Genomic DNA, 26,847 nt, shown 5'->3' on the forward strand with positions numbered 1-26,847 from the left:
GTGCTGGGATGACTTGTTTATGTGGTTCAGTAGTCATGCCCAAAGTAGTGAAATGCTGAAACCAGACATTATGTGGGCTATTTGATGCATGTTTTGTGTCACTTTAAAAGAATAAAAAGTGAGAAACTGCAGCTAGTTATTGAGATAGACAAGGCAAAAAGCATTGAGAACAGAAGTAGAACTGGTGGAGGAACAATTAGGAGGAGGAAATTCTTTTTGGAATAATTATTTAAGTGGTGGTAATGGCTGGATAGTTTGGGAGATTATGCTTTTGCTAATTTTGTTGGTGCCAAAGGGTGGCAATAAGCTGACCCTTTCATGAGCTGCTTGAACTTGGTTTGTGAAAAGCTCGGTTTGGTTTGGTTTCAACTGAGTTTCAAGCCAAGTTTGGGCCCAATTCATTGTCTCAGTTATGAAATGAGCCGAGTTCGAGTCTATTAGAGCTTGGCTCGTGAGCTAGCTTGAATATATATATAGTACATATATATAATAAAATTATAAAAAATAATATATATAATAAAAATATTATAATTCTTAAAATTTTAAGTATCAAATAAAAAATATTTTTATATATAATTTGTTTATTTTTATAAAATATTTTTTTCTCAAAATCGAGCTCGAGCTTATGAATTTTTTACTCGAGCTCAAGGTTTTGGCTCGAATCGAGCCTTGTAGAGCAGTCTCGAGCCGAGCTCGAGCCTCGTACTATTTGGCTTGGCTTGGCTCGAATCCACCCCTATTGGTGCCTTGCTGAATTTCCAAGTGGTGGCCATTGTGGGTTTTGTCTTTTTTTTGGTTTTTTTTTTTTAATGTGGGCTTCTTGGTTAGCTCTTTGCCTTTGGGATGGTTTGGGTGTTTTTTGGATTAAAAACTATGAATTTATTAAGGTAATTAGAATATAGAATATAAATTTGGGCATTTGGAAGGTTGGTAAAGAAAATTAGATGACACTTAAAGGATATTTGTATCTTTTTAGATATCATTTAACAATTAGATTCACACGTTTTAAAAGTTTCGGTATTGAATTGTCATTTTCCCTTTTTATAAGTTGTTGGCATTGCTCGCTTGAGCCTTGAATAGAGGCGGAGCGGGTTCGGTATCCCTCTTCACTTGGTCGGATCGGGGCTTGGGTTAATATGGTTTCGGTTCGGTTCGGGTCCATCACGAGTCACAACTCACAAGCCACGACCCACGACTCACGAGTCACGACTGTTCGTGTGTTCCCTTCTGCTATGATTCATTTCGCGCCAAAGGATGTTTCCCGCGTTATTTTGGGTAGGAAAAATAAGAGGAAAACAAGGAAGCTCCCAATACCCTCATCTCTGCATCTCTGTCAGGCTCTCTCCTTCGTCTATCTCAACTCTCAAGGTGGGCGCCTCTGAGTTTTCCAAATACCGTTCCAGAAAGAGAAGCTGGAAACGCAGGCGATGCTCAGTTACACGCGATTCCAGTGCGAAAAGGAAGAGCTTGACGGTGCATAGCATTGTTAGCCAATTCGGCTAAGAATTAGGATTCCTCCACGGGCTACCGCTGGAGAAAGCTGTAACTCTAGGTGGGTCTCTGCGGGTGAACTCGGGAAAACCATAGAAGAAAGAAATGTTCTACTCGCACACCTTCCTTGCTCGAAAAAGTCCTCTGGGAACGGTTTGGATCGCGGCCCATCTGGAGCACAAGCTTCGGAGACACCATGTTACAGTTACTGATATTCCTTCATCCGTCGGTAGGTCCCTCTGCAAAAATCTTCTTAAACATTGCCTTTTTGGACTCTTTTAGGCATCAGAAATAGGAAGACTAGAGATTTGGTGATTGCTTACCTTGGGTTGAACTTAGCTTTGTCAATTGATTTGTATGTTTTTGAGTGTTGATTTTGAAATATCAAGGTTGTTAATTTATTTTCTGTTCATGCTCTATTAGCTTGCACGCCTGTTCCAGGAGATTTTCCAGTAGATACAATTGATCCAAGTCATTTTTTTTTTTCTTTCTCTTGGTCTCGTCCTTTTTCTATCATCTGTACTTGTTACTTTGAAATAATGTCTGGCTTTTCTTTGAGAACTATACAATTTTTGCTTCCTGGATTTCTAACCCCATTCACAAATTCCATTTGAGGTGGTAAAATGTATTTTTACTCCTTTCCTCGTAGTCACGGGGTCTTGGAACATTTTCTTATTAATGGCTAGTTCCAATTTCAAGGAATTGGAATGTTAAGAACTTTTTATTATTAACTATCATGGCTGAGTTGAGTGGTTTCCAATTTCAAGGTATCTCATAGAGGAATACCGAGTCAAAGACAAGAAGAAGCATTTTACACAGGTTTAAGATTCTCTCTTTGATGGCCTTTGTGAAAAGGGCAACCTCAATAGATGACATTCTCGACCCCTTAAATAAATTGATTGAATTTCTGTTCCACAGCAATTAGGTTCAAGTTTGAATCTTCATTTGTTAAGGGAAATAATTAAATATGTTGCTGACTATCTAATCAGTTATCTTTCTTGATTGAATGTGATAGAAATAAAATAGTTTGGTGATCTGATATAGGTCAACTACTGAGAATCTTTAGCAGTAGGACATAGCTATCAAGGCTGCAAAGACAGTGTAGTGAACTGTTGCTTAGATGATTCCTAGACATCGACTAATCTTCAAAAATACTTTTACGACAAAGAAAGTAATATGTATCAACTTAGCAACATGCAAACATAATAGCAAATATGAGAATGAGCATGCATTAAATATGGAAATTTAGCAGTATACAAGCATACAACTCAAACCATAGAATTGCATTTATGGGGTTAAATATAGAAACATACAAACTAGCAATTGGAGAATGAAGTTTTCCCCCCTTTTTTCTCTTTCTGAGTTTTCTCTTGAACATTTGGGTTTTATTAAGAGAATAATGGGGATGAATCCCCTAACCTTCACACATACAAGGGGAGGTGGTTGCTGAACAGATAGTGAAGAAGGGATTCATATTTTTCTTTTTATATTAAAATAAAATAGCTGATTTTTATTTATTTTCTTCAAACCTCAGGTCATTTTTATTCCATTTTTTTCCCTATCATCAAACTATTATAAATTGAAAGGATAATATATATACCAAGGCATGTATTGCATATACCATATGCTGCAATATGCTCACTCAGTTTGACATTTACCATATGAGGTGAGCCTAGGCATGGAAGAACTGGGCTTAAGTAAAGTGACTAAAAGCCCCCTTGATAACCATGAGTTGGGCCATCAACTTGAACCTCAAGCATGCATCTCACTTGTAGATCATACTGCTTTCTGTACTTCACCATGGACCTCTTATTCTGTTCTAGTCCAATATGTTTTAAATTGACAGCCAGAGCCAAAGTAACAATTATAAGGTAATTGATACTTTGTTGTTTGACGCCTTTAAATAATCTCATGTGTTTATTTTCTTTTTCTTTTATGTCTTCCTTAGATTGCATCATGTTCCCAGAAGTCCCAATTGCACTGAGGTTGTCAGCCCACCTTCTATTGGGTGTTGTTCGTATATATTCGAAGAAAGTCGACTATCTCTTGTATGACAGTAAAATAATGCAGACTCGAATGCAAAATGCTTTTGGGTCAATAGATGTTAACCTACCAGAGGATGCAACACATGCACCATTTCACTCTGTCACTTTGCCAGATACTTTTGAGCTTGATGCCTGGGATTTGGATGACACGTTGTATCATGAAGGGTAAAGTTCTTAAGGTCCAATGTTATGTCTTAATTTATATTATATCAAAATTTGTGTGTGACATATACGCATATTGGTTATCAGGTTTCAGGATAATCATCTAAAGAGCATTGAGGAAATTACAATTACAGGTGTTGATCTTATTTTTCTGTTTGACATTTGTCCTTTTTCTTATTTCCTTCTGGTAATATTTTCACCAATGTAACCATAAGTAAATGCTAGGGTTTCTCATGTTCACAGATCAGATCCCAGGTGAAGGAGATCCTTATGTTGCATTCTTTATTAATGAGGTCAAACTCCTTTTATCTTAAAATACTATTTCTTTTGTTCTTTCTGATCCTTGAATTTGTGAGATGCTAGATGTTATGTTATGGCCTAATGGAAATGCCTGCTTTTAATAGGACATTAGCATGGATATATCTCTTCCATCAGAGATTCCAGAAATTACAGCCAGTCCAATGCAAGAAGAGTATGCTTCTTTTATATCTGAATATTTTCTTTGCAAATTTGTACATTCAGGAACTCAAGTTCAGATTTTATTCTTTCTCCCTCCCAGCAGTCATCTCCCATCAGTTCCAGTGGACAATGGTGTGGGTATTTTTGATCCTGGCCCAAGCAACCAAGCAGAAAATTCTAATCAAAGGCCTTATGAAGGCAATATTCCCCATGGCATCCCAGAAATTGAAGTTATGTGTGATGATGCTCATGATATGGATAATCAGAGGCTTTATGAAGATCCCATCCCTGAAGAGGTCCCAGAAATTGAAATTATGCGCGATGCTGCTCATAATACAGAGTCACATAACTTTCCAGATTGGCAGGACCTTGATGATAACATCATTGAACAAGACAGATCATTCAACCCAATCATAAATGAGAAGGAGACTCTTTCTCCAATAATGGAGGATATGCCATCTTCTGGAGGGCAATCTGTGCAGTTTCAGCTACGCTCAGAACCACCTACCTCTGTTGCTTCAGAAGAAGCTCCTGATGTTTATAATTTACAGACTTCATTGGGTGAGGTGTACACTTAAATTATTATATTTATGATGCGTGATGATTTTATGGGATCAATGACAAATAGTTCATTCTTTTTTCCACTTCTATTGCTATGCAGGCCATGTATCACCTCAGCTGGCAATTCGACCAAGCCCACCTGTTGTAAAGCAAAACGTGAGACCAAGGAAGAGAAAGCATATATTTGATCAATCTGTAGTGTTAAGTAACAAGTAAGTTTTTTTTCTGCTTCCCATGTGAATATCATTTTTGTCTGTGCATGAATTTGTTGAAGATCACATTTGTCTCTCTATTTAACAGGTTTATAAAGAAGGGGCTTGAAGACCCTAGTGATCTATTGTGCCCCCGGAAGAAACTTCCTTGTTCAGCTTTAGATTTTTGGAAGTTCAATAATAGGTCAAGAATGGAACAAGTCCTCCTCGAGCCATTAACTTCTGGTGTGTAGGTTTACTTTCGTGACTCATATTTGGTACTGATCCTAATCCTGTTTGGAAACTGATTTACTTGTGGACATGAATTTCTTCAGGACTGTCTACCAATCTTCAAAATATTTTCCAGAAAGACTTTGTTACTTCGAAGCTTGACTTACTTCAAGTTGAGGGTGCTCATCCAGAGTCGAGGGATGTACAATCTCCTGCTCCTGTACCTGACTTTGCTGTGGAAATGGAGCATCTTCGATATGATGAAATCCATGCTGTTGGGAGTTCTTTTTCTGAATTCATGGCTTCTCCATCTAGAAGAGAGGAGTTTACTCCAGTTTCCACCAATGATTTAAGGTCTGAACCTCAGATGGGAACATTTATTGGGAGTGAAGTGCTGCCAACACCAGATCAATATGCTTCTACTGAACCAATTGGGTTTGAAAAAGAAACACCAATGACTTATTTAGAGGAGCAACTAGGTACAGGAGGCACTGGTTTTTCAGACATTCCAGAGTTGCTGAATTCACCTAAGGCAGAAGTGAGTGTTCTCTCTCTCTCTCTCACACACACACACACATACACACACGCATGCTCATCACTACCACCACTGCCACAAAAAGTGGAATGAGGTAACTAGTTGCATCTTAATTTCCTCAGGTCAGTTTTGGCCTAGATGATTTGCTAGTTTTATTGATTATCCTCCTAAATCTTGTTTGCCCAGGTTTGTCTTCTATGTAACATAGCTACATACATACCATATGGAATTCTTGTACCATCCTATTCAATAGCATTATGATTGATTTTCCAAATTCTGTATTACGATTTTGCAGTTCAAGTAAAAAAGCACACTACATTCTGTTACTTGTACATTTTTCCATCGTCTGTCTCTTCACATTTTTGTATTTGATTTATTGGATGCATTTTCAATAAAATGGGTTGCCCTCTATGTGCCTTATGTTGGGGGGAGGGTAAAGTTTAGATGTATATGTACATTAAAATCTAACATCTGTATGCTCTTATGTAATTTTCCCTGACATTTGTTTTACTTAGTTACCTAATGGTTGTTCTGGAGTTGCAGTAGGTAGCAGTAGCAATAAATGTTGCATTTTGCTGACTCTACCCCTTTTCTCTCTACTGTAGGACCTAGATTTTTTGGAAGCATATGATACGCCAACTGGTGAGTCAAAAGACTTTTTCTACTCGGACACGATTTGTTTGGATGATTATGCATCTTATTGCACTTTATTAATTACATGAGAATGACTTGGGAAATAACTGTAGATGGTAACTGCATTTCAGATCATTTGTGGTGGTTCTTTTTTGCATTATTGGATACTTATGGTGAATGGATTTTTCTTTCCTGTAATAGGACACCAAGAAAATGAGGAAGTTGGCATGCTGTCTGTGAGGACCAGGTATGGAGTCTTTCATACATCAAGGCCTGAATACTTCACTAAAAAAGGCTTGAATAGGACTTATGATCTACTCTGGCAAGTAAAATGTGTTTTATGTGATTAATGTGCAGGGCTGTGGCTCAATATTTAAAAAGGCAGTCTCCTGCAACCCCAACTGCGAAAAACTATTCAGGAAATCTTAGCTTGAACAAGGTTTTGGAAGGAAAAACAAGAAAACTATGTGCCCGTATGTTCTTCGAGTCACTGGTAAATTCAGAGACCATTTCATCTAAACATGCATTATGCATAGGCCCTGAAAGCAGTTGCTAAGATCTTTTGATTCATGATTGGATTCCTGTGATTGAAATCATATCTTGGCATAGGCTATATTGACCTAGGCATGAATCTCTTTTGAAAGGTCATAATAGTCCTTTGTTTCTCATTTTCATCTTTGCCCAAGGTCTTAATAGTCAGTTTGGGAAATAACTATTTTTCTTGAACACTGATCAATTCAAATAAGGGAGATACATATTTTATTTTAATTAGTATTGGTAATTGACTGCATTAAAACCCATCGGTCTTAATACCTGGAAGGCATCCTTCTTGCTTTTTTGGTAATTCAAATCAAAAGAGACCAGACCCTTATTATTATAGTGCCCATTTAAGTTCTTCATTGCTTTATTCTCAATTTTTCGGTGGACTACCCCCTTTTTCTTGGATGGCATGGTGTGAGAGTTTTTCGCCAGTGGTTGTCAAAGTATATTATGTGGAGCCTATTATTCCATATACCATACAGTGTTTTCAACTCATTGACCTGGTCATGACGCTGGGTCTGGTTAACCCATAGCCTGCTATATTGCAAAATGCTTGTTGACTTGGTCAATGACCCATTGACCTGGAGGGTTGAAATGCCTACCTGTTTACTAGGTTACCAGGTTTTATATTGTTTTCTTTTTTGAATTTTATTGTTATGACATCATGGATCAACCCATTAACTTGGAAGGTTGAACCATTGACCTGTTCACCTAGAGTGAAAACTAGTTCAGCCTTTGCATTGGTTTTAAAAATATTGATTCCATATCTCAAACAGTAGACCTTTTTCCTATTTTGGTTGTCTTTAGAATTCAGAACTCTAGTGAAAACTTGGAAGCTTTCTTTTGTTTCCTTTTCTTTTCAAATAAAAAAATAAGTACTAATACAAATTGTTAATTACTTAAGGTGCAAACATAAAGAAAAAAAGAACCTAATAAATGGACAAATGCATGACCAATTGAATTATTAAACAAATTATGTTAATAATAAGAAAGATATTGCACAAGGGGTGGCAATATGTTAACCCTCTTATTCTATCTTACAAGTAGGCTACCAGTTGAACAAGAAACTTCTTTTTCTACAAGCAATAGTTTATTATTAATTAAAGTAACTCATTTCCTGCTGTTTAAGAGCTTGACAGAAAGGTACAAAAACAACATTTTTCTGATCACTCCCAATATTCTAATTATACGTACAAGGTTTTCACTTGGAAGAACTATGTACCATTGGGAGGAAGAACAACCCTAATAAACTCTACATTGGCAACTTTCCAATTTGCTACCTCAAAGTCTTCAGAATTCCCAACTTGGTTGCAAAAAGATTAGGAAAATGATGAGAAGTTTCATCTGGGAACCAAGGGAATCTGAGAAGGGCATCTAATATAGTAGGAAATGGTGTGCAAAAGAAATGATCAAGGGGGTTTGGGACTGGGCAAGCTGGGGCTGAAGAACTCAATATTGTTGATTAAATGGCTGTAGATATTTCCACTAGACTTTGATAAATTTTGGCATAAGGTAGTGACTAGTATCCATGGATTGCAATCTAATAGTTGGAATGCAGGTTTGACAACTAAATCTATGATAGCTTCACCTTTTTTGGGTAGGGAGGATGGCTTCACCTTGGAAAGCCATTTCTGGACTTCTAGTATGTATCCACTTTTCTTGTGGTTCTTTCATTTTGATGTGTGCTCTAGCAAAATGACCCTTTTATGTGAAGCTTTTTCGACGAGGGGGTGGGGTTCAACCCTAAAAGACTGCTTCCTATTCATTTTCTCCTTGTCTTCTTATAAGCATAAATATGTTTCCTTCTTCACTTCTTTTTCAAATGGTGGTACCTCTTGGGATTTTTAGTTTTAGGAGAGGTTTAAAGGATTTTAAAAACTCCTGAGGTTCTCAACTTGCTCAACTATTTGGAGGGAGTTCTCTTAGATCCTTGCTTGATTGTAGAATTTGGTTGGTCTAACCCTCAAGCATCTTCATGTGTGCTTCTTTCTTTAAAGACCCATCTTCTTCTCCCAATCAACAGTCTTTTCTAATACAAGGGTTTTAACTAGGAAGTTTATCATTTGAAAATCAACACTTGTGATATTCTTCAAAATAGAAGACCAAACCAGTATTTATCTCCACATCTATTCTCTTAGCAAGGCAAGTAAAAATGTTATTTGGGAGTGGTTTTTCATTCCTGTTAGTTGCAGGTAGACTCCCTTGTCTGATGTGGAGAGCTTATTTAAAGCCTCTTTCTTTAACCTATCAAGAAAGAGAGGGAAGATAATGTGGAGATGCATTGGGGTTGCATTACTGTGGAAAACATGGGAAGAGAAAAACAGAAAAAAGAAAAGAAAGGAAAAATCCCTTCAATGGAGAGGAAAAATTAAAAGCAATAATAGAATCCGGAAATAGTGGTTCAGGCTTGGTACAAAGCTAGTACATTAGGTCAGGCAAAAAAAAGGAGATGAGAACTAGAGAAGAAGAAGAAGAGGAGAAAGGAGTCGGCAGGTTAGAAATTCAAATCTAACTCTAGATTGTGTGATGGCGTTACAAATATAAGTTGTCAAAATTTTATGGTGCATAAGCAAGGTTTATTTGTTTGATGACACTTCCATGGATTGGATATTGTTTTGTTTTTGTTTTTGGATATTCTTTCATATTTTATTCTTAATTTCCAATTGCATTTTTTTCTATGAATCTTCTAATCTTATGATTTGATTCCACTTGTCAAAAAGAAATTTTTTGATTTGGTTCCAACCCATCTCTTGTATTTTCTCATCCAAGATAGTTATGAAATTGCTTAGTGAAACAAGACATTCTCTTGTTCTTTACTTTTATCTGTTTGATCTTCAGTATTGGTATTCTTTTAATCATGATGATCTGATACTTTTAGTGTGGTCCATTCAAAAACCTATATTTTCATTAATCATCATATCTCATATTGATCAGTTGTGGAATAAATTCTTCACCAATATATTCTATATACACTAACAATCTAAGCTACTACTAGTTAAAGCAGAAGTGTGTGTGTGTGGATGGGTATATGCTTATTGTATCTTTTGATTGTAGGTCCTGAAGAGCAATGGGCTTATTGATGTAGAACAAGAAGAGGCTTATGGTGATATTACTTTGAAATTGACTTCTATGCTATCAAAGGCCCAATTCTGACATCATTTTCTTTTTCTGACACACCTGAAGTCTTATGTAAATAGGTAAGATTAGTGAGAAACCAACTATCCATGCTTAACTTTTTAGCTTATATCTGTTACACTTTATCTCATTCTTGATCTGATATATCTTTTAATGGCTTCATTATTAGCAACAATCGTTTCAACTTGGTACCTCATCATGATTGTTCCGTGTTTACACTGCAAAAAATTTCTTTTGCTATCATATAGGTGTTCAGACGTTTTTCCTACTGCATGCTTGGTCAAGATAAGCATATTTTCATGTGTATGTTCTGATATACATTATTCATATGTAAATAGATTCTTGCTTTCAGACCTTTTGTTTATGGCATTCCTTATGTGGAGCATATCATCCATCTTGGAACACATCATTTATTAATTTTAGAAATGCAAAATCTTGAGAATTTCATCTCACTGAAGGAATTGTAGAATTTCCCCCCAGTTGTAGGCATAAAAGTACAATTTTGTCTTTCATGCTTGTCACACCCGAGATTTAGTTTCATTTGGTTGTTTTTTCTAGTCCAGGGCCGTTATCACTTTCCCATTGACATGAACGCACATGTAAAGGGAAATCCATGCATGTCCTCTCACCTAGGCATTTCCAAATCTGAGCCTACATGAAGTTGTTCTTAAAACGTGCATTTTAACTCCAATTACTTGATGATGTTAGTGTGTTTCACACATTGGATGGCTTTGGGCTTTGTAGTTGCTTTGGTTTCATCAGTGTTTAGAATTTGTATGATTCTCTTCATTGGTATATATAACCACTCGTCCATTTGAACCTACTTGTCTGGGTTTCGTTATTTCTTGCAGATGGATATTCCTATACTACCATTCACCAAAAAAGTGTTGAATGGTGTTCATAAATTAACAGGGATGGTCTCTTATTTGTAATTTTTTACTTTGATTTATTTTTGTAAGTTATGTTTTCTTTCAAGGTTTATTTATATTCTTTATGGTGTAAATTTCCAATGTATTCCATTTCTAGTTTTCATCACTATTTTATCTCGTTTCTGCATAATATGGGTTTCTGGTATTTGTTTCTGTACTAGCAAGAGAATTAACTTGTTCCCCTTTCATTCATATTCAACTAAACCAAAACCGTCTAAATTGCATTGGGAAGACTAAATTCAAGTCAGTGCATGGCCCAAGCTTCCTATCTGGCTGGGTTTTCTTTTGGTGAAACAGATATGCTACAAAGAAAGATGTTGAAAGGTTCCTTTGTAAACGTCAGCCCTGCTTGACTTTTCTCTGGGCGAGACCAGTTTTCAAAGTGTCGGTGTATCGCTGGAGCTAAAATGGTGTCATTAACTCGGCTGTGTTTGATTTGGAGGAAAAAGTAGGGAAAGGGAAAGGCAGGGAAACCCATCTTTCCCTTCCTTTCCCTACCTTTTCCTTCAAATCAAACATAGCATACGAGATTATCTAGGTGAAATTTGAGTTGTGATTGGTTCCCCTTCCCCACACCAACTCTACAGCACATTGCAGCCATGCATTGGAAAAATCTCCCAGAGTTTGGATTTCCTCACAAAATCATCTTCACACCCTTCTCACAGCACATTGAAGCTGCACATTGGGAACATCTCCTGTCATTCATGGGAAGATGTTCTGATGCACAGCTGCAAGTGCTGAGAGGATCTCTCCATTAATGACAAGACACAAGTACTGGAGATGTTCCCGATGTAGTTGCTATGTACCGTGGATGGCCGATTTGGATTTGATAATTTTCATGATTTACCCAATTTGAATGTCGAAAGATTTGGTACTGTGTCAACTTTCAACTGTCAAGAGGGGATTGGATGACTATGGATTGGTGAGAAGAATATATAGAGAAAGCCTTATTAGGTTTCATTTTTTATAAATCCAAGAGGGGCACAAGATGGGGGTAGCACGTCCCCATAAATGATAAATCACAAAAAAAAAGAAATCTAACTCCCAAGGGAGATTATTAAGGTCAAGGAAGAACTACCGGACAAGGAGCTGGCTTCATTTTGTTGGATTATAAGCATATTACCAGGTTCTCTCTCTCCCTCTCTCTCGTCTGCAAGGACATTGATCAAGCCTCAAGGTTCAACATTTTGATCTGATACACCCCGTATAGGCATATTGTATCCTATTGGGGGTTCACCAAAATGCCATTTTCAAGTCGTTTCAAAATATATGTTTTAAAATGTTTTTTTTTTTGATAATTAAATTGTGTTTTTAAATGCTAAAGAGTATTAAATCCAATCCCCTTTTTAAAAATCAACGTAAAAAAAAATGTGATAGTATTGAAACAATCGATATGCATGTTTGTATATCGGCCTATCGGGTGTATTGATACTTCGAATTTGCGCCGACTGGTTGGTACGGTCTAAATTTATAGTCTGGCTGGGTTTCCATTTGATGATTGAGGCATGGGCCTCTCTACCAGTTTACCTAACCGTTTCAGTGAGGGTCATGTGTTTATTTTACTCACAAAAAGGATGTAAAATTTTTCAGATTAAAATACTTCAGGTTTCAGCTATTATGTCCATTCCAATTTGCAGGGCGAAAGCTTTGTTCTTAGTTCCCACTCCTTTGATTTGTTTTGGTGTAAATGGGAAGGGATATAGCTTAAATATTTTAATCTGAAAGCTTTTCCATCCGCTTTAAAGTTGAAGCAAATTCAGCCTAGTAAATCATCGAATTCATACTAGAGGCTCTGTATGTTTACAATTCATGGTTGTAAAACACAAGAAATGTAAGGAAAGCTGTTGGGTGTTCATTTAACCAAATCCCTTCTAAAACATTAAGCCAAGATAGAGCCCATGCAAATCTGAAGCTGATGCAAATTTTGTACCTGGTTTAGTTTTGCATCTATTTAATTGTGATTATGATTATGATTTGCATTCTTACCTGATGCAAAATTTGCACTTTTTTTTTGTGGTCTTATTTGCATCCATAACAACACAAATTTTAAATAAAAAAAACTGGTACAGAATTTGAACCACTTCTACCATAGTTCCAGTTGTATAAAGTGGATATCTCAAACAATTTGCTTCTCACCACTCCCCCCAAATAAACCTACCTCCTGCCTCATTTCTCTTTCATATAAATTGGAACACTTCATTTTACTTCCTAAAGCAAAGAAAACAATGTCAAATCTGAAGTAAAAATAAATCAGGATTTACAGCCTATTTTCACTCCTATTTACACTGTTGCAAATGAAATTCACTCTACTACCCAAACCTAAAGATTGTTTATACAAATTACATTCTCCCCATAAGGATGGATTCTCAAACTTGAGACAAAAAATCAACATATAAATCAGGATGGAAGCCTGAGGTTTAGCCTCCTTAGCCAGACTGAGTGAAGAATCATGTGGATGACATCGAACCGCTGAGCGGGTCGGTTGAGCACGAAATGCCTTCTAACTTGCCTCACCTTCTTCTGCATTTGCAGATACCTATTTTGAGAGACCCCTTGCAAAATCTTCTTAATGTCTGGTATCCTCTCAACTGGAATCTGCACTGAAAATTGGCTCCAATCCAGTACATCACTGAAAGGTAGCCAATAACCATCTGAAATTATAGTTGGGATGCAGCCTGCTTGGATTGCCTCTACAATTCTAGGGCTTGCAACTTCATACCCACTGGGGCACAGGCAAAATTTGGCTTGGCCCATTAGTTTAGCATAATTCATACCCTTTGGGAGATACTCATGGACCTGGACATCTTTATCCTTGTCTTTCCAGTGTTCCAGTAGTACCTTCCTTATGTAGCCATGTGCCCCTCCGGCAAAGAAGGCAAGGAGAGTCCTCTTGCTAGGAGCCTGGCCGAAGCTCGGCCGGCCAAGGGTTCCGAAAGGCGTATTGAGTTCCGGCAAAGCGGCATCGATTCCGGGCCGGAATCCTTCAGTGATGTTGGCATTGCAAATAACTCTGATGAAGTGTTTGAAGAGCTCAGGATGCGCAGTTGAAACGTCTGGCGCCTGGGATCCCACAATGACGAAAGGTTAGCTAGTGAGTAGTGACTGATGCCATTTATCACTTGGTAATTGGTATGTATTGAACTAACTTTGAACTGTGATGATAAATCAGATAAAGAAGGCATAAACAATACAAAGCAATAAACCATTCAGTTCAGCAACTTCAGCCTGTGTTATATCAAGCAGTAGAATGCTAGTCATCAAGGGAAGAGAAGGTACCCAATCGTGACAGGAGACCATGAAATGGTCGGCCCCATGGCTTCTGTTCCAGTATGGGTATTTATTCGATACAACGCCGATGTAGTCTTCGACGACATGTTGCAGTGGATCCCTTGCATAGGATGTGAGGGGCTTGTAAAGGTATTGGACGGCGTTGGCTATACTAAAGGGGAGGAAGAATGCATGGGCCTCATCAGGGTGGCGGGCCGCAAATGGGCTGTGGCCACTCTCCATCTCGTCAATGAACTGTCCCTCCGAGGAGTAGATATTATTTAGAGGCCCATTATGAACAAGGGGTGGTTCTCCTTCCCTGTAGACCCAAACCTTGAATCTCTTCACCATCTCATTGTGGCTCCTGATCACACAATAGAAAGAAAAGGATTCCAGTTAATAGACCATGGCTGCAGTCCGTAAACAAGTAGAGAGAATTAAGAAAAAGACCCACAATTGGGTCTTGGTAATCAGGGGAAGAGCTCATGGACCCAACAGTGAACTCTAATGGCTCCATCCTAATTCCTAAGGTCTGGTCAATAGTTCAAAGAGGGTATAGATTATAATGAGTGGAAACAAAGAGAGTCAAGAGAGTTGGGCTCTAGCTAGTTCTGTGGAAGCACAAAATGCAAGGCTCATCAATTATGGCCAATTGACTGATGCATCACCATATTTTCTTGCATCACAACATTCAACATCTATGCCCTAAATCAGTGACAATTCCCCAACAATCTAGACCATCCAATCAGTGGGCCATCGGATGTCTGTGGACCCTTTTGATCAATTAATCAAACGAATGCACCCAAGCAAGATTTCTGGACCATAATTAGATATTCTCTGATTTACAGAGACGAAGATATCGATAGAGTAAATCATTTGGAAGGTTTTATATGGCCTAGGCCAAGTATTTCCCTAGAAACTTGATAGTTGGAAGCAGAACTTCCACAGTTTTCTTGATCTCGAGTCTTAACTGATAAAAGGCGTATGGGTTTCTGTATATTGATCCTTTGGAGACGAACTCATCCTCTTTGGGTCTTGTGTTGTTACGTGAACGGGCTGCCTGGAGAATTGCCGCCCGAGCTCTGGCGAGGCTCTCTTCAACTCTATTCAAACTACTCTTCTTCTGCGCATAAAAAGTATATATATCAAACAGAAACACATCAAACAAGGAAAAAAAAGAAGATCCTCTTTGAGAATTTGGATCAAACCAAGTTTTGATTTCACTCACTCTAACATAGGTATCAGTTGCAGTACTAGTGCAAGTGCTAGAACTGAAGGAAGGAATAGCAGACCCAATGAAGTCTTTGGCCGGAGAAGGCGCCGGAGCTGGCGACGGGGGCAGAGGTATTTGCGAGGCATTAAGGGTGTTCATTCTGTGATCAGAAGAGATGGATGAAAAGAAGAAGGTGGTCGAGAGTTGTTGATTAAGAGGAGATAGGTAGAGGAGGAGAAGAAGAAGAGCTGCAGGGAAGAGCAAGATAGAAGTGTGGCAGCTGCAGTCCGCCATGGCTTTTCTTCTCTGGTGTTTCCTTGCTTTCTTCTGTTATTGATTTCCTTCCCTTTTGTGTCACCTTATATTTATTGAATGAGGAAACTAGATGGGATTCTCTGATATTGCTGAGCTGGTTTGTAGAGGCTCAGAGTTATGTCAAGTTATCAATGGCACTCTATAGCCAACCAGCCAGCCAGCTTCATCTCATGCTAAACATAGAAAGCCATGATTTCTAGTATACTGTCTGTTTTAGTGGTGGATCAATTTTGGACATTGAAACGGATTTTTTTTGGTGTTTTTTGTAAGTAATTTCTGATTACCCAAAATAAATTTGAAAAAAAAATATTAAAAAAGAAATTAAAGGAAGGTGGGCCATGTATATATATGACAAGTTGCAAAAACCATGCAGCTGATCCGACGGTTAGTGGTAACTGATAAGCATGAGTTGATTGAAGAAGATGCATTTAATTTGGATCTAACATACTACGCCCATGTACTAAATGCCATTATGTATATGGTTAGAACAATGTGAACATGTAATTAATGTTAAATTAATAAGGGCGTGGGGTCGTTTCGGGGGATTTATTAAATGACCCGGGATCCCGGGATATTTCCACGTGGCAAATTAGTTCTCCCGCTTCTGTATTCATGTGAACAAGTTGGATAAGATCTTACCACCTATGCAAAATAAGCCATAGATCTCTTGGTAAAAGTTTATTTTATGCGAGAAAAATCAAAACTTTGAACGACTAATGTTACATATTACTGTAAGACTGAACATATGGCTAATTCAGTGTGTCCTCTATCTAATGGACAGGCTGGATCCTTCATATATAGCGTCCCTCAAAAAGCTCCATGCATGGCCTTTTGGGAGGATGTAAGAGGAATTAGTGATGGACAGAGAAGAGTGCACGTGAAACTCATTGGTCTTGGTCATATTATAGAGATTCTGTGTATGTATGGAATTGATTCCGTGTCACGCCTTCTAAATGGAGAAGTTGGCATGATCTCGACTATTGGATTATCAACAAACAGATCCGCTAATTAAATTGTATAGTGCATGGTTTTAAAAAACGATTCGGAAATAGAAGCCATTGATTTTTGGGTTGATGGTCTGACTGCCTAGTTCGAATGGACAATCTGTTTTAACAAAAAATTAAAAAATAAAAAATAAATAAAAATAAAAATAACTCAAATAATTGAACAGGTTGAAGATTGACGATTTGATCATTCCAAACAACGGATTGTTAACTCTTTTTAATGATTTTTGGTCAAGAACCAGGTTTGGAATAAAACAAAACCAGTTGCCTAGAATCAATGGCAATTCAAAAATCATGGTAAAGTGAGCTTCCCTACATATGCCATATGGGGTGCCTCATTTGCTCTGATTGTGACTCCTAGGCATTGAAAATTAGAACCTTTCTACGTGAGGAACAACATAAGAAATCTTGCTAGGAGCTTTATTATCAACAATTTTTTTGGGGGAACTTTATATCTCTCTCTCTCTGAACGTCAAATTATTTTAGTTTTTAAACATTGAGGCATTTCTGTAGGCGGATGGAGAGGAGGATTGAATGGTTGGTTAGGTCAGGATTATCATTCTAGGATATATAACTGGGACACGCCCCTAAAGGATGTAGGTGATAGTTGTGATAAGTCAACTATGAGATAATTATATAGTTTGTGTTTACATGCATATTAGAATATGTATTCTGTTTTTGTTTTTTGGGTAGTCCATCCTTTAAACCCCAACCTTGGTGGCAGGATTTTGATCGCAGGTCTCTGCTATAATAAGTCTGAGATTAACATCAAGGTTTTCAAAGGTTTTGAAATTTAGGAAAATTTGAAAACTTAGTGCAAGATGAAAATCTTTCCAAATTTCGAAGTTTCATCACTTTTGATAAATTTTAATCATTTTAATAATCAATATTTGGGTAAAATATAAAAGCCCCTCAAGGTTTAAATTTAACAAAAACCTCCTCTTTAGTTTTGAAAAAACCTGCAGTTACCTCCCTTTCAGGCTTCTATCATTGTTCTAGTAAGGAGACTTGAAAGGTACAAATTGCCCTTACTATTCATTGGGGCATCTTTCAACATGATTCAGAATACCGTATTTGTCTTTTCATACTTCACTCGACCTAATGGGTTTATAGAGTAAAATTATTTTTACTCTTTTAAATCTAATTTAGGGAATTTTTTGGTCAGATGTTAAAAGTTTTTTTTTTGGAAGCATTTTAATAAATCTTCATTTAAACTGATAAACATAAGGGTAAAATGGATATTTAAAAAAAAACTAATACGTTAGGCCAATGTTTTCTGTTTGGGGCAGTGATGGAAGGGGAAGACTGCAGTTTTCTTTTTTTTTTTCAAAACTATAGGAGAGGTTTTGTTAAAATGAAACTTTAGGGGAGGCTTTTATGATTGTCAAAAACCTCACCAGAGGTTTTTATATTTTACCTATAATATTTTTGGGAAATTTGAGTTCAGTCCACATCATGGACTTTTATTAGTTTTTCTTGGGTTTTATTTACCAACACCTCCTAAACAATAAAACCCATTTTTTATATAATTGTATAATATTTTATGTTTATATTGTTATTTTTTACCATCTTAATATTTTATATGAAGTTTCAGGATAATAGTGGCTGACTTAAAAAATAATCGTCCAAAATAATATGCTTAATAATTTTCATAATTCAATTGTGGCACTATCCTAAACCCGAAAATTGTGAAACTTCACTCACAGTTGAAACTTGAAACCATCTGCACATCTGGTGAGAAGCAACTGATTTTCTAAATCCAACTCCATAGAGATAGAAAGAGGAATGGCCCAAAATAAATTCTTTGTCAAGTCCTCTATTTGTTAATATGCTCCCATACCCATTTAATTGAATATGGACCGGATATTTTCAGCTGGTCCGAGAACCCGCACATTTCATAGGAGAGGTTAAGGATTCTCTAGGGTCCAGCGTTGCTTTGGAAAGAAGGGTTAGATTATTTGCATGGGGATTGAGGGTATGGGGCTTAGGGATTGGAATTAACACTAAGACCAAAGCGTATGGGTTTATCTCAATTGTTTAATGGCCCATAAAAAGAGGTGTGAGAAAGCCCATTATTTACCTGGTCGTGGGCTCCCGATACAATATATTCTCCAATAAGCTGGTTTCCCCATCTAGGCACTAAATAGAAGATAAGCAAACCAGCTTTAATCACAAATAACAATACAGAAGTCAGAGTCCAACCACTGATCCAAATTTTATGGTAATCGGTGGGAGACTCACGTGGGGCAGGTGTTATGTGGAGTGGTGATTCTGCTAATTAACAGTTACATAGCTCAAATCCCTGAGAGGGTGAAAATTCCAGGGAATCGGAATTATGAAATTTTGGTTTAAATAAGAGGAATGAGGAATTTACGCGAGTAAGAAAAGAGATGGATTTTGAAATCAAGTTGAGTTGGTTCAGCTTGCCGTTATTGTGTCTAGGGGTGTAATCGTGAGATGGGTTGAGTAATGGGATACTAAAGTTTGTATCGGCTTAGGCAGTGTTTGGAACAATGCTGTTTTTAAGAGGCGCTTTCTTAGAAAATGGTACAGTATAAAGATACTGTTTTATCAAAAAAAAAAAAAAAAATTCTTATCATTGCTGTTGCTGCCAGGGTACCAGCCTGTCATATAGGCATTTTTTAATGCTATGTCAGCATACTCAATTTGAAACTCGAATTGAGTTTCACTCAACATCCTACCGATGCGGCTCTAATTTGATTGTAAATAAATTAATATTAAACATATTAGAAAATTCAATTATAGAGTATTTATTTATTTATTTATATTATAAATAAAAAATATATTAGGGAACTTAATTATAAAATATTTATTTATTTATATTATAAATAAAATATATTAAAAAATTAATATTTTATATATTCAATTAGACTTGCAAACTACTTGATTTGCTTGGGCTTGACTCAAACTCAATTATTTACAAATCAAATTCATGTATTTAGCTTTTTCTTTGAAGCCAGTTCAAGTATTTAGTGAGTCGAGATCGAATAACTTGCACGTAGGCTCGGCTCACTTATATCCCTAATTGTGTCTGCCTTGAGCTGAATACTTGAACTTGAATCACTTGAACCATCTATTGTTCAAAGTTCAAACAGAGAGAGATCCCAACATCAGATTTGCTCATAGACAGCCAAACATGGCCTTCAAAGACAGTCTACAACTTTACTTTTGTGAACTGGATTTTATTTCAAGTGACTTTCAATTAAATTGAACTCAACCGAGCCTTGTCCATTGTAAAGTAATTAATATTACCCAATTAAGTGAGATTGCCCCTACAAATGGCATGAGCTGCTGGTGCAGTGCTGACATGGTGAATTAGCATGATTTGTATATAAAGATTTGACAGCAGAGATCACATATTCCTTGCCCAACAAAAATGCTAAAAGAAGAATGTTAATGATCCTCTATTTCCTTAATTGGTGAGACTGTAAGTAAATGGAACCAAACATCAAGAGTTTCGTGGTTGCAGTTACGATGACCCTAAAGTGGAAAAAAATGGAGCTTTTCCATTTTGTAGTAGTTGTTATCTGAACTATGGAATATCCTACAATCTCTTGCCCTAGAACTATTTTTTGAGTGATTTAAATCCATTCATAACCATCAAAGAGAAACAAGAATGTCCAACCTACCAGAAGAGTGTTACTTTGAATATGACAGCTTCAAAAATGGTTTAGCTGTCGACATTAATGTAAACCAATCTGGCAACGTCATGTAATTGGGGGTGGGGCAGAACAGGGTTCACCTGTGGCATGAGCCCCACTGCCATATCATGGAGAGCCTGTAGTTTCATGGATTTGATCCTATACTTCCTATCTATGAGTCCGGATCTCCTATCCACGAGAACTTTGTTCATATTTATCGTAGTCACACATGGAGAACATCTCATAGATGTTCCCAATTCATGGAGGGTAGTGTATTGTGGGTAGAGTTCTCATGGGTAAGAGATTCGGAGTCCCTATTATTTAGAGGGGTGTCAAGTGACTATCTCGAAAATGAGATGGGATTGAGTCCTCACAAAACCGTGCTCACACTGTATTTGTAGTCACTTGCAGCTGTGTATAGAAAATTATTCTCTATGAATAAAAATTTACAAGTATGAAAATATTCCCAATACATTGTTGCTAGTGGCTGTAAGGACTCTCTGAGCACTATTTTGTGAGGACTGAATCTGAATTCCTTGACAACTGAGTCATTGGCTTCTCGATTAGTTTAAAAATTGAGGGGGCATTCTCCAACATGGAGGTTTTTTGCCTTTTTGTTATTGTTGAAATGTGATGTTAATATTAATTAGAATTTCAATAATTGTATGATTTTTAAATTCTTGTTTCAAATTTCAGTTTTTACTCAAATCAGTATTCTCCTCTTGACTTCAAACTTTTCATGAGAATGCGCTTCAAATTGATTTTCATGTATTATCAGAAATAAAACAGAAATTTCTACTATACCACTATAAGCCAATATATTTTTACATGAAGAATATGGTAATATTTTAGCTAGTTGTTAAGGCTATGGTAATATTTTGTAAAAGTTTCCCTACCTTTTTCTAAGGTTATTATCTTGTTCTGTAATTTTTTCCCCTTAGAATCATGCTAATTCTGCATGATAATAAACAATGGTTGCTGACCTTACCTCTTGTTGAGATCAAATTCCATCTTTGTTCTCCTCTTATGGGTGCTTGGTTTAGGATGCCTCCAATATCTACCATTGGGAAGATGCTTGTTTCTTTCTTGTGTTCAATAGTTGTTGCTTTCTGTGGTGGGTCAGCTACTTTTTGAGGCTAGGTGCTGGCTTGTATACAATGTGAAAATTAGGGTTAGTGATCAACTATCAGTGCTTTGAATTCCGGCCAGGAGGTTGAACCAGGGTCAATGATTAAATCATTCAGGTTAATGGGTGAACTTACAATGTCATCAGGGTAGAATGGGCCTGACTCAAAACCCAATCCCGAAGCAGTGTTAAATGCTAATTTCGGCCAACCCGAGTTGCACCCTATATGCCAATTGTCGTCATTATAAAAAAGTTTCAAAATAGTTTAAAAAACCAATGATCCATTGAACAGGTTAGATGGGTCAACAGTTCAATCATCTAGGTTGACGGGTCATTGACTGTCTTCTTTTTTTGGTAATATAATGGGTTATAGATTGAGCCAAACCAGAACTGTTAGTGGCTCACTAGGTCACCCAGTTGAACAGGCCGGGTCAATGACAGGTTGAAAACCTTGGTATATATGGCTCAAAGAAGCCCAGTGGATGGTGTTAGTTGTCCAAGATTAACCTATTAAGAATCAATATGGGTCAATAGAACTCATTCTGTAATGAAACTATGGTTTTCAAATTATTTTTTCGCTTTTGCTTGCAAGAGTTTATATTACAACTTCTCTCTTTCAATCATTCACACAGTACACTTCCAGTAACAATCTCTATAACAAACGCAACAACCTGTTCAATCAATACACTTCGGAGGGGGGGGGGAGAAATAAAAGAATTCACATAATCCTATTACACCCCACTCTGTCTCGCCATTCAACAAATATGAGTGCAGCACCATAATGAGCCATAGCGCCCATGATCACAAAAACATGGAATATCTGATGACTGTGACCGGCCAAGTCGAACCACCCTGGCTTCCACCTCTCCGGAATCCGGCTAACGTAAAAGAAGGTCCCTATGAGGTAAGATAGTGCCATGGCTGACTCATAAGCTAGTGTTATCGCGCGCTGGGGCTCACTCCAATTGACAACTATAGCATGGATTGCAGGGATAATGCCGAAGAGGCCCATGGACACGAAGAGCAGTGCTCGAAAAGAGCGGCATTTACTGGTCGAGAGCGGCGAAAACAGCGTTATGATGGTGAATATGCCCAGCATTGTGATCCCAGTGAGGTAGATGAGTTGCCAGTGTGGGGAACACTGGAAGATGTAGTAAATTGGAGGGAAGAAGGAGGTGACTATCATGACTGCAATCCCTACATAATCAATTCTGAACATTAGGACATTTAGGCTGTGGGAATGGCAACAGAAGAGGTGGCAAATGCTGCTAGAGAGGAGGCAGAACATTGAGCCTCCCATGAAGACGAAGAAAGGCCATCGGGGCGCTTTCGTTACTGCTGCTGCTACTATTTCAGTAGGTACCATCTTCTCCAATTCAACGAGTCTTGCCGCTCCCTGCAATAGCTTCAGAGTGTCACTGCTTGCTTATCTTAGGTCTGGACTATGGAGACTCAACCTTCTCCATGATTTATGTTCAATAGATGTTTGGGCTTTGGGGTCATTTTTGTATTGGGCCTTATACATGGTTAGATGGGCTCAGTTGGTAGTAAAGCCTTCGCTTCTTCTACTGCAGCTTTGGTGGGCCTGATCAACCTTGGGTTGGGTTTGGACTATGGAGACTCAACCTTCTCCATGATTTATGTTCAATAGATGTTTGGGCTTTGGGGTCATTTTTGTATTGGGCATTATACATGGTTAGATGGGCCCAGTTGGTAGTAAAGCCTTCGCTTCTTCTACTGCAGCTTGGTGGGCCTGATCAACCTTGGGTTGGGTTTGGGCTAATAACCCCAGTTCAACCTCAGCTTTGGATGGGCTTGATTGGTCTTGGAAGCCCAGCCCGGATTGATGCTGAAATTAGCACATAGAAATAGAGTAGGGTAAATATTGGAGTTGAGCTCTTTTGCCAACAAAACATGTTCCAACCCTCTACCAACTTGACCTAACACCAATCGCACTATGAGACCGTGGCCCACCATGTATGAAATGTGTGGTATGAGATTATGTTTGGTAGAGGAGTTGAACGTGTTTTGTTGGCAGGTGATCTGGACTAAATGTTTGTATGGGTTGAAGTCCTAGGGCTGCAAATAAGTCGAATGTTTCGATTCAAATCTGAATTCAATCCGGCAAGATCTGGGTTTGGACATCTCCCTTGGTCCTGACAAATCGAATCAAATCAGAAAAGTGATCCATTTGGTTAACGGATCAAATTCTATTATACTCCAATCTGATCCACCATGACCCGACCCGACCCGACCACTAGTTATAAAATATTATATACATTATAGTACATTATTACATTATATAAATAATATAATATATTATTTATATTATGTCATTAAGTTTTTTTTTTTAATTACAATTCAAACCGTATATCTGATAATAAATTCGAATTCAAATCATAATCTTGGAGATCCGATAGATTGTTATCGGATTTAGATAGGATATACCCTTTACTGAACCCGATCCGGTCCATTTGTTGCCCTGCCCTAAACCCGACCCAACTAGCACAAAAGTTGTATCCAAAGTTGGTAGTTTGACCGAGAGAAAAAATTGACCTACCAAGTAAAAATCCTTGGAATCATTGAAAGCATTGGTGGCTGCAGCGACAGGGAAAGACCTGCCACAAGAACGTAAATAGTAAATATAATATGAGAGTCCTGATTCAATGAAACTATCAGCAAGAATTATGAAATGCAAAAAAAAATATGGAGCATTAAATTTATTTTCTTCATTATAATTTCTCTATTAGCAAAAAAAAGAAAAAAAAAACTGGGCTGCTGCTGCAGAGTGGATTTCGAGTATATTTACTAAGCTCATGAATCCATGATATTAAGTGCTTACAGGTTCTCAACTTCTCATAATTTCCTCCCAAACCCAACCCGAAAGCACTACGCTCCAAACCAAAGGTCCGGTTATAACCGGGTTTACCGTTTACCCACACTACTGACTCCTTGAGGGTCAGTTAAGGACAAAATTTTGAATGGTTGACAAGATCACTGTAATTTGAAGGCTCGTGGTTTGAAGTTTGAACCTTGCTACCCAAGTACCCAAGTACACAACCCAACCCAAGAATTCTCATGTACAAGACTTCAAGCCTTTGATAACATTGAAAATGAACGGTCCAGATCAAGATCAATCCACATGTGGTCCATGCATTCAAATCAGACAATTTGAACTTCCATCTTTCTAGCTGAATGCTCTCAGAGATAACTTTTTTTTTTTCTAGAAAAATAACGGTATTTTGATCCATTTAATTGAATAAATATTAAACTAGCTAGAAACAATAAACCAAAAAAGAAAAACAGAAGAAGCCATCTTCAGCAAACCTGGTGAATTGGCTAAGGAAATGTGCTACTTGTGGCACTTGCATCAAATTCGTTATCGTCAACCCCAAGAATAGAAAAAACCCCAGAAGATGTCTACAGAGACAAAAAGAAACCAAAATAAGCAGAAGCAGAAAAGAAGAAGAAGAAGAAGAAGAAGAAGAAGAAGAAGAAGAAGAAGAAGAAGAAGAAGGAGGAGGAGGAGGAGGAGGAGGAGGAAGTGGTGGTACTTACGTCCAGACGTTAAGTGTCTCGTTGTGCCAGAGAAACACGCTGGAGAGAGCCTCCTTGAGAGGCCAATTCGCTCTGTAGTAATCCAGTATGTACTCGTTATCTTTCATGTAGTCTGGCAAATCCCAGTACGACACTAACTGGTATCGTTTTGTTTCTGTTCTCTTCTTGTTCTTCTTCGTTTTCTTCTTCTGGGTCGTATCGTCCGACGAACCCGAAGGGCGAATATCCATATCTGCTCCTCTTCTCTGTACCAGTCCCTCACTCCAATTCATCGTCCGTAAACTCCCCCCAAGATATCTAAGAGAGAGAGATCAAACAATGACAAGAGTTTGATATTTTGCCGAACCTTTTAATGCTCTCTGTCTGTCTCTCTCTCTCTCTCTAGCTTATTTAGTGCAATTTTGGAATCTAAAGCCAGCCAACTACCCAACCCAACTGCATTTAAGCTCTCTCTCTCTCTCCGCGTGTATATAAAATTATTACGTCCATATAGACCTGGCAATTGGGTTGGGTGGGTCGGGTTCGGGTTGGTTTCGGTTCGGGTTGAATTTCAGGTTGGGTTATCAAATGCTAGACCCTAACCCTAAATGTTCGGGTTAGGGTTGACCTATGAGTCAATTCGGGTCATTCCGAAAAATAATTAAAATTAAAAAAATAAAGAAAAATTACATGAAAATGTCAAAATTAAAAAAATTAACCTTAAAATTCCAAATATAAAATAAAAAGCTTGAACATTTAACAATTTAATGAGAAAACAATAAAAAGTAAAGACTAAATAGAAAAAATTAAAGAGTGGAAACTTCTAACAATGCATAAATAATCCCAATTAGACTTGACAATCGGGTCAACGGGTTGACCCATGACCCAATCCAACCCAACCCAGTTTTTTTCGGGTTGGGTCAGGTCATTTTCACATTCGGGTAGCTAAATATGAGACCCTAACCCTGTTTTTTCGGGTTGGGTTGGATCGGATTCGCATGTTGGGTCAACTTTTTGCTAGGTCTACGTTCATACGTTGTTATAGAGAATATAGGTCTGGATGTAGTAGGCACATTAGATAAGCACAATGAGTGAGCACGTAATAGCTGTGTAACACATGTCCCATTTAATGTGCCTTTTAACCAAACGTTTGTGTTCTATTAGATAGAAGTTATCTATTATTTTATTATTTTATTATCTTTTTTCATTGTTTTTTATTTTTAATTATTTTGACAAAAATAATAAAATAATAAATAACTTCTGTCTAACAGAACAAAAATGTTTGAATGAAAAACACATTACCTAGGACATGAATCATATAACTATTATGTGATCACTCATTGTACTTACCTAATGTGCATAATACATCCGGCCATACCTTCTTGAATCTTTGAATCTTTTACAAGTCCTAGACGCTTTGATTTGGGTCTTCGAATTGGTGGGCCACCTCTGTGTAAGCTCATCAGAATGAAGATAAATAGATAGAATGTTTTACTTTGGTATTAACTGTTTGATCAAAACTTAAGCTTGGCCACCTAATTTTGGAGGAGTTTGATCCTAGAATAATCAATGGATTTGATTTCTGAATCTGCACCTCTTTAAATTCTGAAAAGTTTACATGAAATAAGATTTTGAATCTTTTGACCTTTGATACATGAAACCCTATTAATTAATTCAAGTGGGTCGGCATAGATTTCGTAAATTATTTGAGTAATTTTGATAAATCGATGGGTTAATGGTTGAGTGTTTAAGTGGGTATTTTGAGTTCTGATATTCTGCTTTTTTTTTTGGTTGGGGAAGCTTAGCTGTTT

General features: G+C 37.4%; 3 protein-coding genes across 6 annotated transcripts; 1 reads left to right on the forward strand and 2 right to left on the reverse strand.

Annotated features, from left to right (window-relative positions):
- Positions 1–1,274: 1,274 nt before the first annotated feature.
- On the forward strand, positions 1,275–11,057 carry SYN3 (Rad21/Rec8-like family protein). 4 transcript variants are annotated; one of them, XM_088897254.1, is made up of 14 exons: positions 1,275–1,720; positions 3,440–3,701; positions 3,786–3,832; positions 3,924–3,991; positions 4,103–4,170; positions 4,258–4,718; positions 4,819–4,930; positions 5,019–5,155; positions 5,245–5,678; positions 6,281–6,317; positions 6,510–6,555; positions 6,666–6,801; positions 9,903–10,045; positions 10,835–11,057. In XM_088897254.1, exons 1-13 carry the CDS (start codon positions 1,597–1,599, stop codon positions 9,999–10,001), a joined length of 2,031 nt encoding a protein of 676 aa, XP_088753380.1. In that variant the 5' UTR covers positions 1,275–1,596; the 3' UTR covers positions 10,002–10,045; positions 10,835–11,057. The 4 variants fall into 4 exon arrangements, with proteins under 4 accessions (XP_088753380.1, XP_088753381.1, XP_010241588.1 ...); XM_088897255.1 differs by having other exon boundaries at positions 4,261–4,718; XM_010243286.3 differs by having other exon boundaries at positions 3,942–3,991.
- Positions 11,058–12,956: 1,899 nt separating this feature from the next.
- Positions 12,957–15,889, reverse strand: LOC104586170 (putative glycosyltransferase At5g20260). Its single transcript, XM_010243326.2, has 4 exons — positions 15,408–15,889; positions 15,151–15,302; positions 14,189–14,543; positions 12,957–13,972 (listed from the first exon to the last, which is right to left on the reverse strand). Exons 1-4 carry the CDS (start codon positions 15,684–15,686, stop codon positions 13,310–13,312), a joined length of 1,449 nt encoding a protein of 482 aa, XP_010241628.1. The 5' UTR covers positions 15,687–15,889; the 3' UTR covers positions 12,957–13,309.
- Positions 15,890–22,058: 6,169 nt separating this feature from the next.
- LOC104586141 (heptahelical transmembrane protein 1-like) lies at positions 22,059–25,435 on the reverse strand. Its single transcript, XM_010243287.2, has 4 exons — positions 25,058–25,435; positions 24,827–24,919; positions 24,060–24,117; positions 22,059–22,895 (listed from the first exon to the last, which is right to left on the reverse strand). Exons 1-4 carry the CDS (start codon positions 25,327–25,329, stop codon positions 22,218–22,220), a joined length of 1,101 nt encoding a protein of 366 aa, XP_010241589.1. The 5' UTR covers positions 25,330–25,435; the 3' UTR covers positions 22,059–22,217.
- Positions 25,436–26,847: the final 1,412 nt, after the last annotated feature.

Source organism: Nelumbo nucifera, chromosome 2 (assembly GCF_055504915.1).
Source record: "Nelumbo nucifera cultivar China Antique chromosome 2, China Antique-T2T, whole genome shotgun sequence".
NCBI lineage: Eukaryota > Viridiplantae > Streptophyta > Magnoliopsida > Proteales > Nelumbonaceae > Nelumbo > Nelumbo nucifera.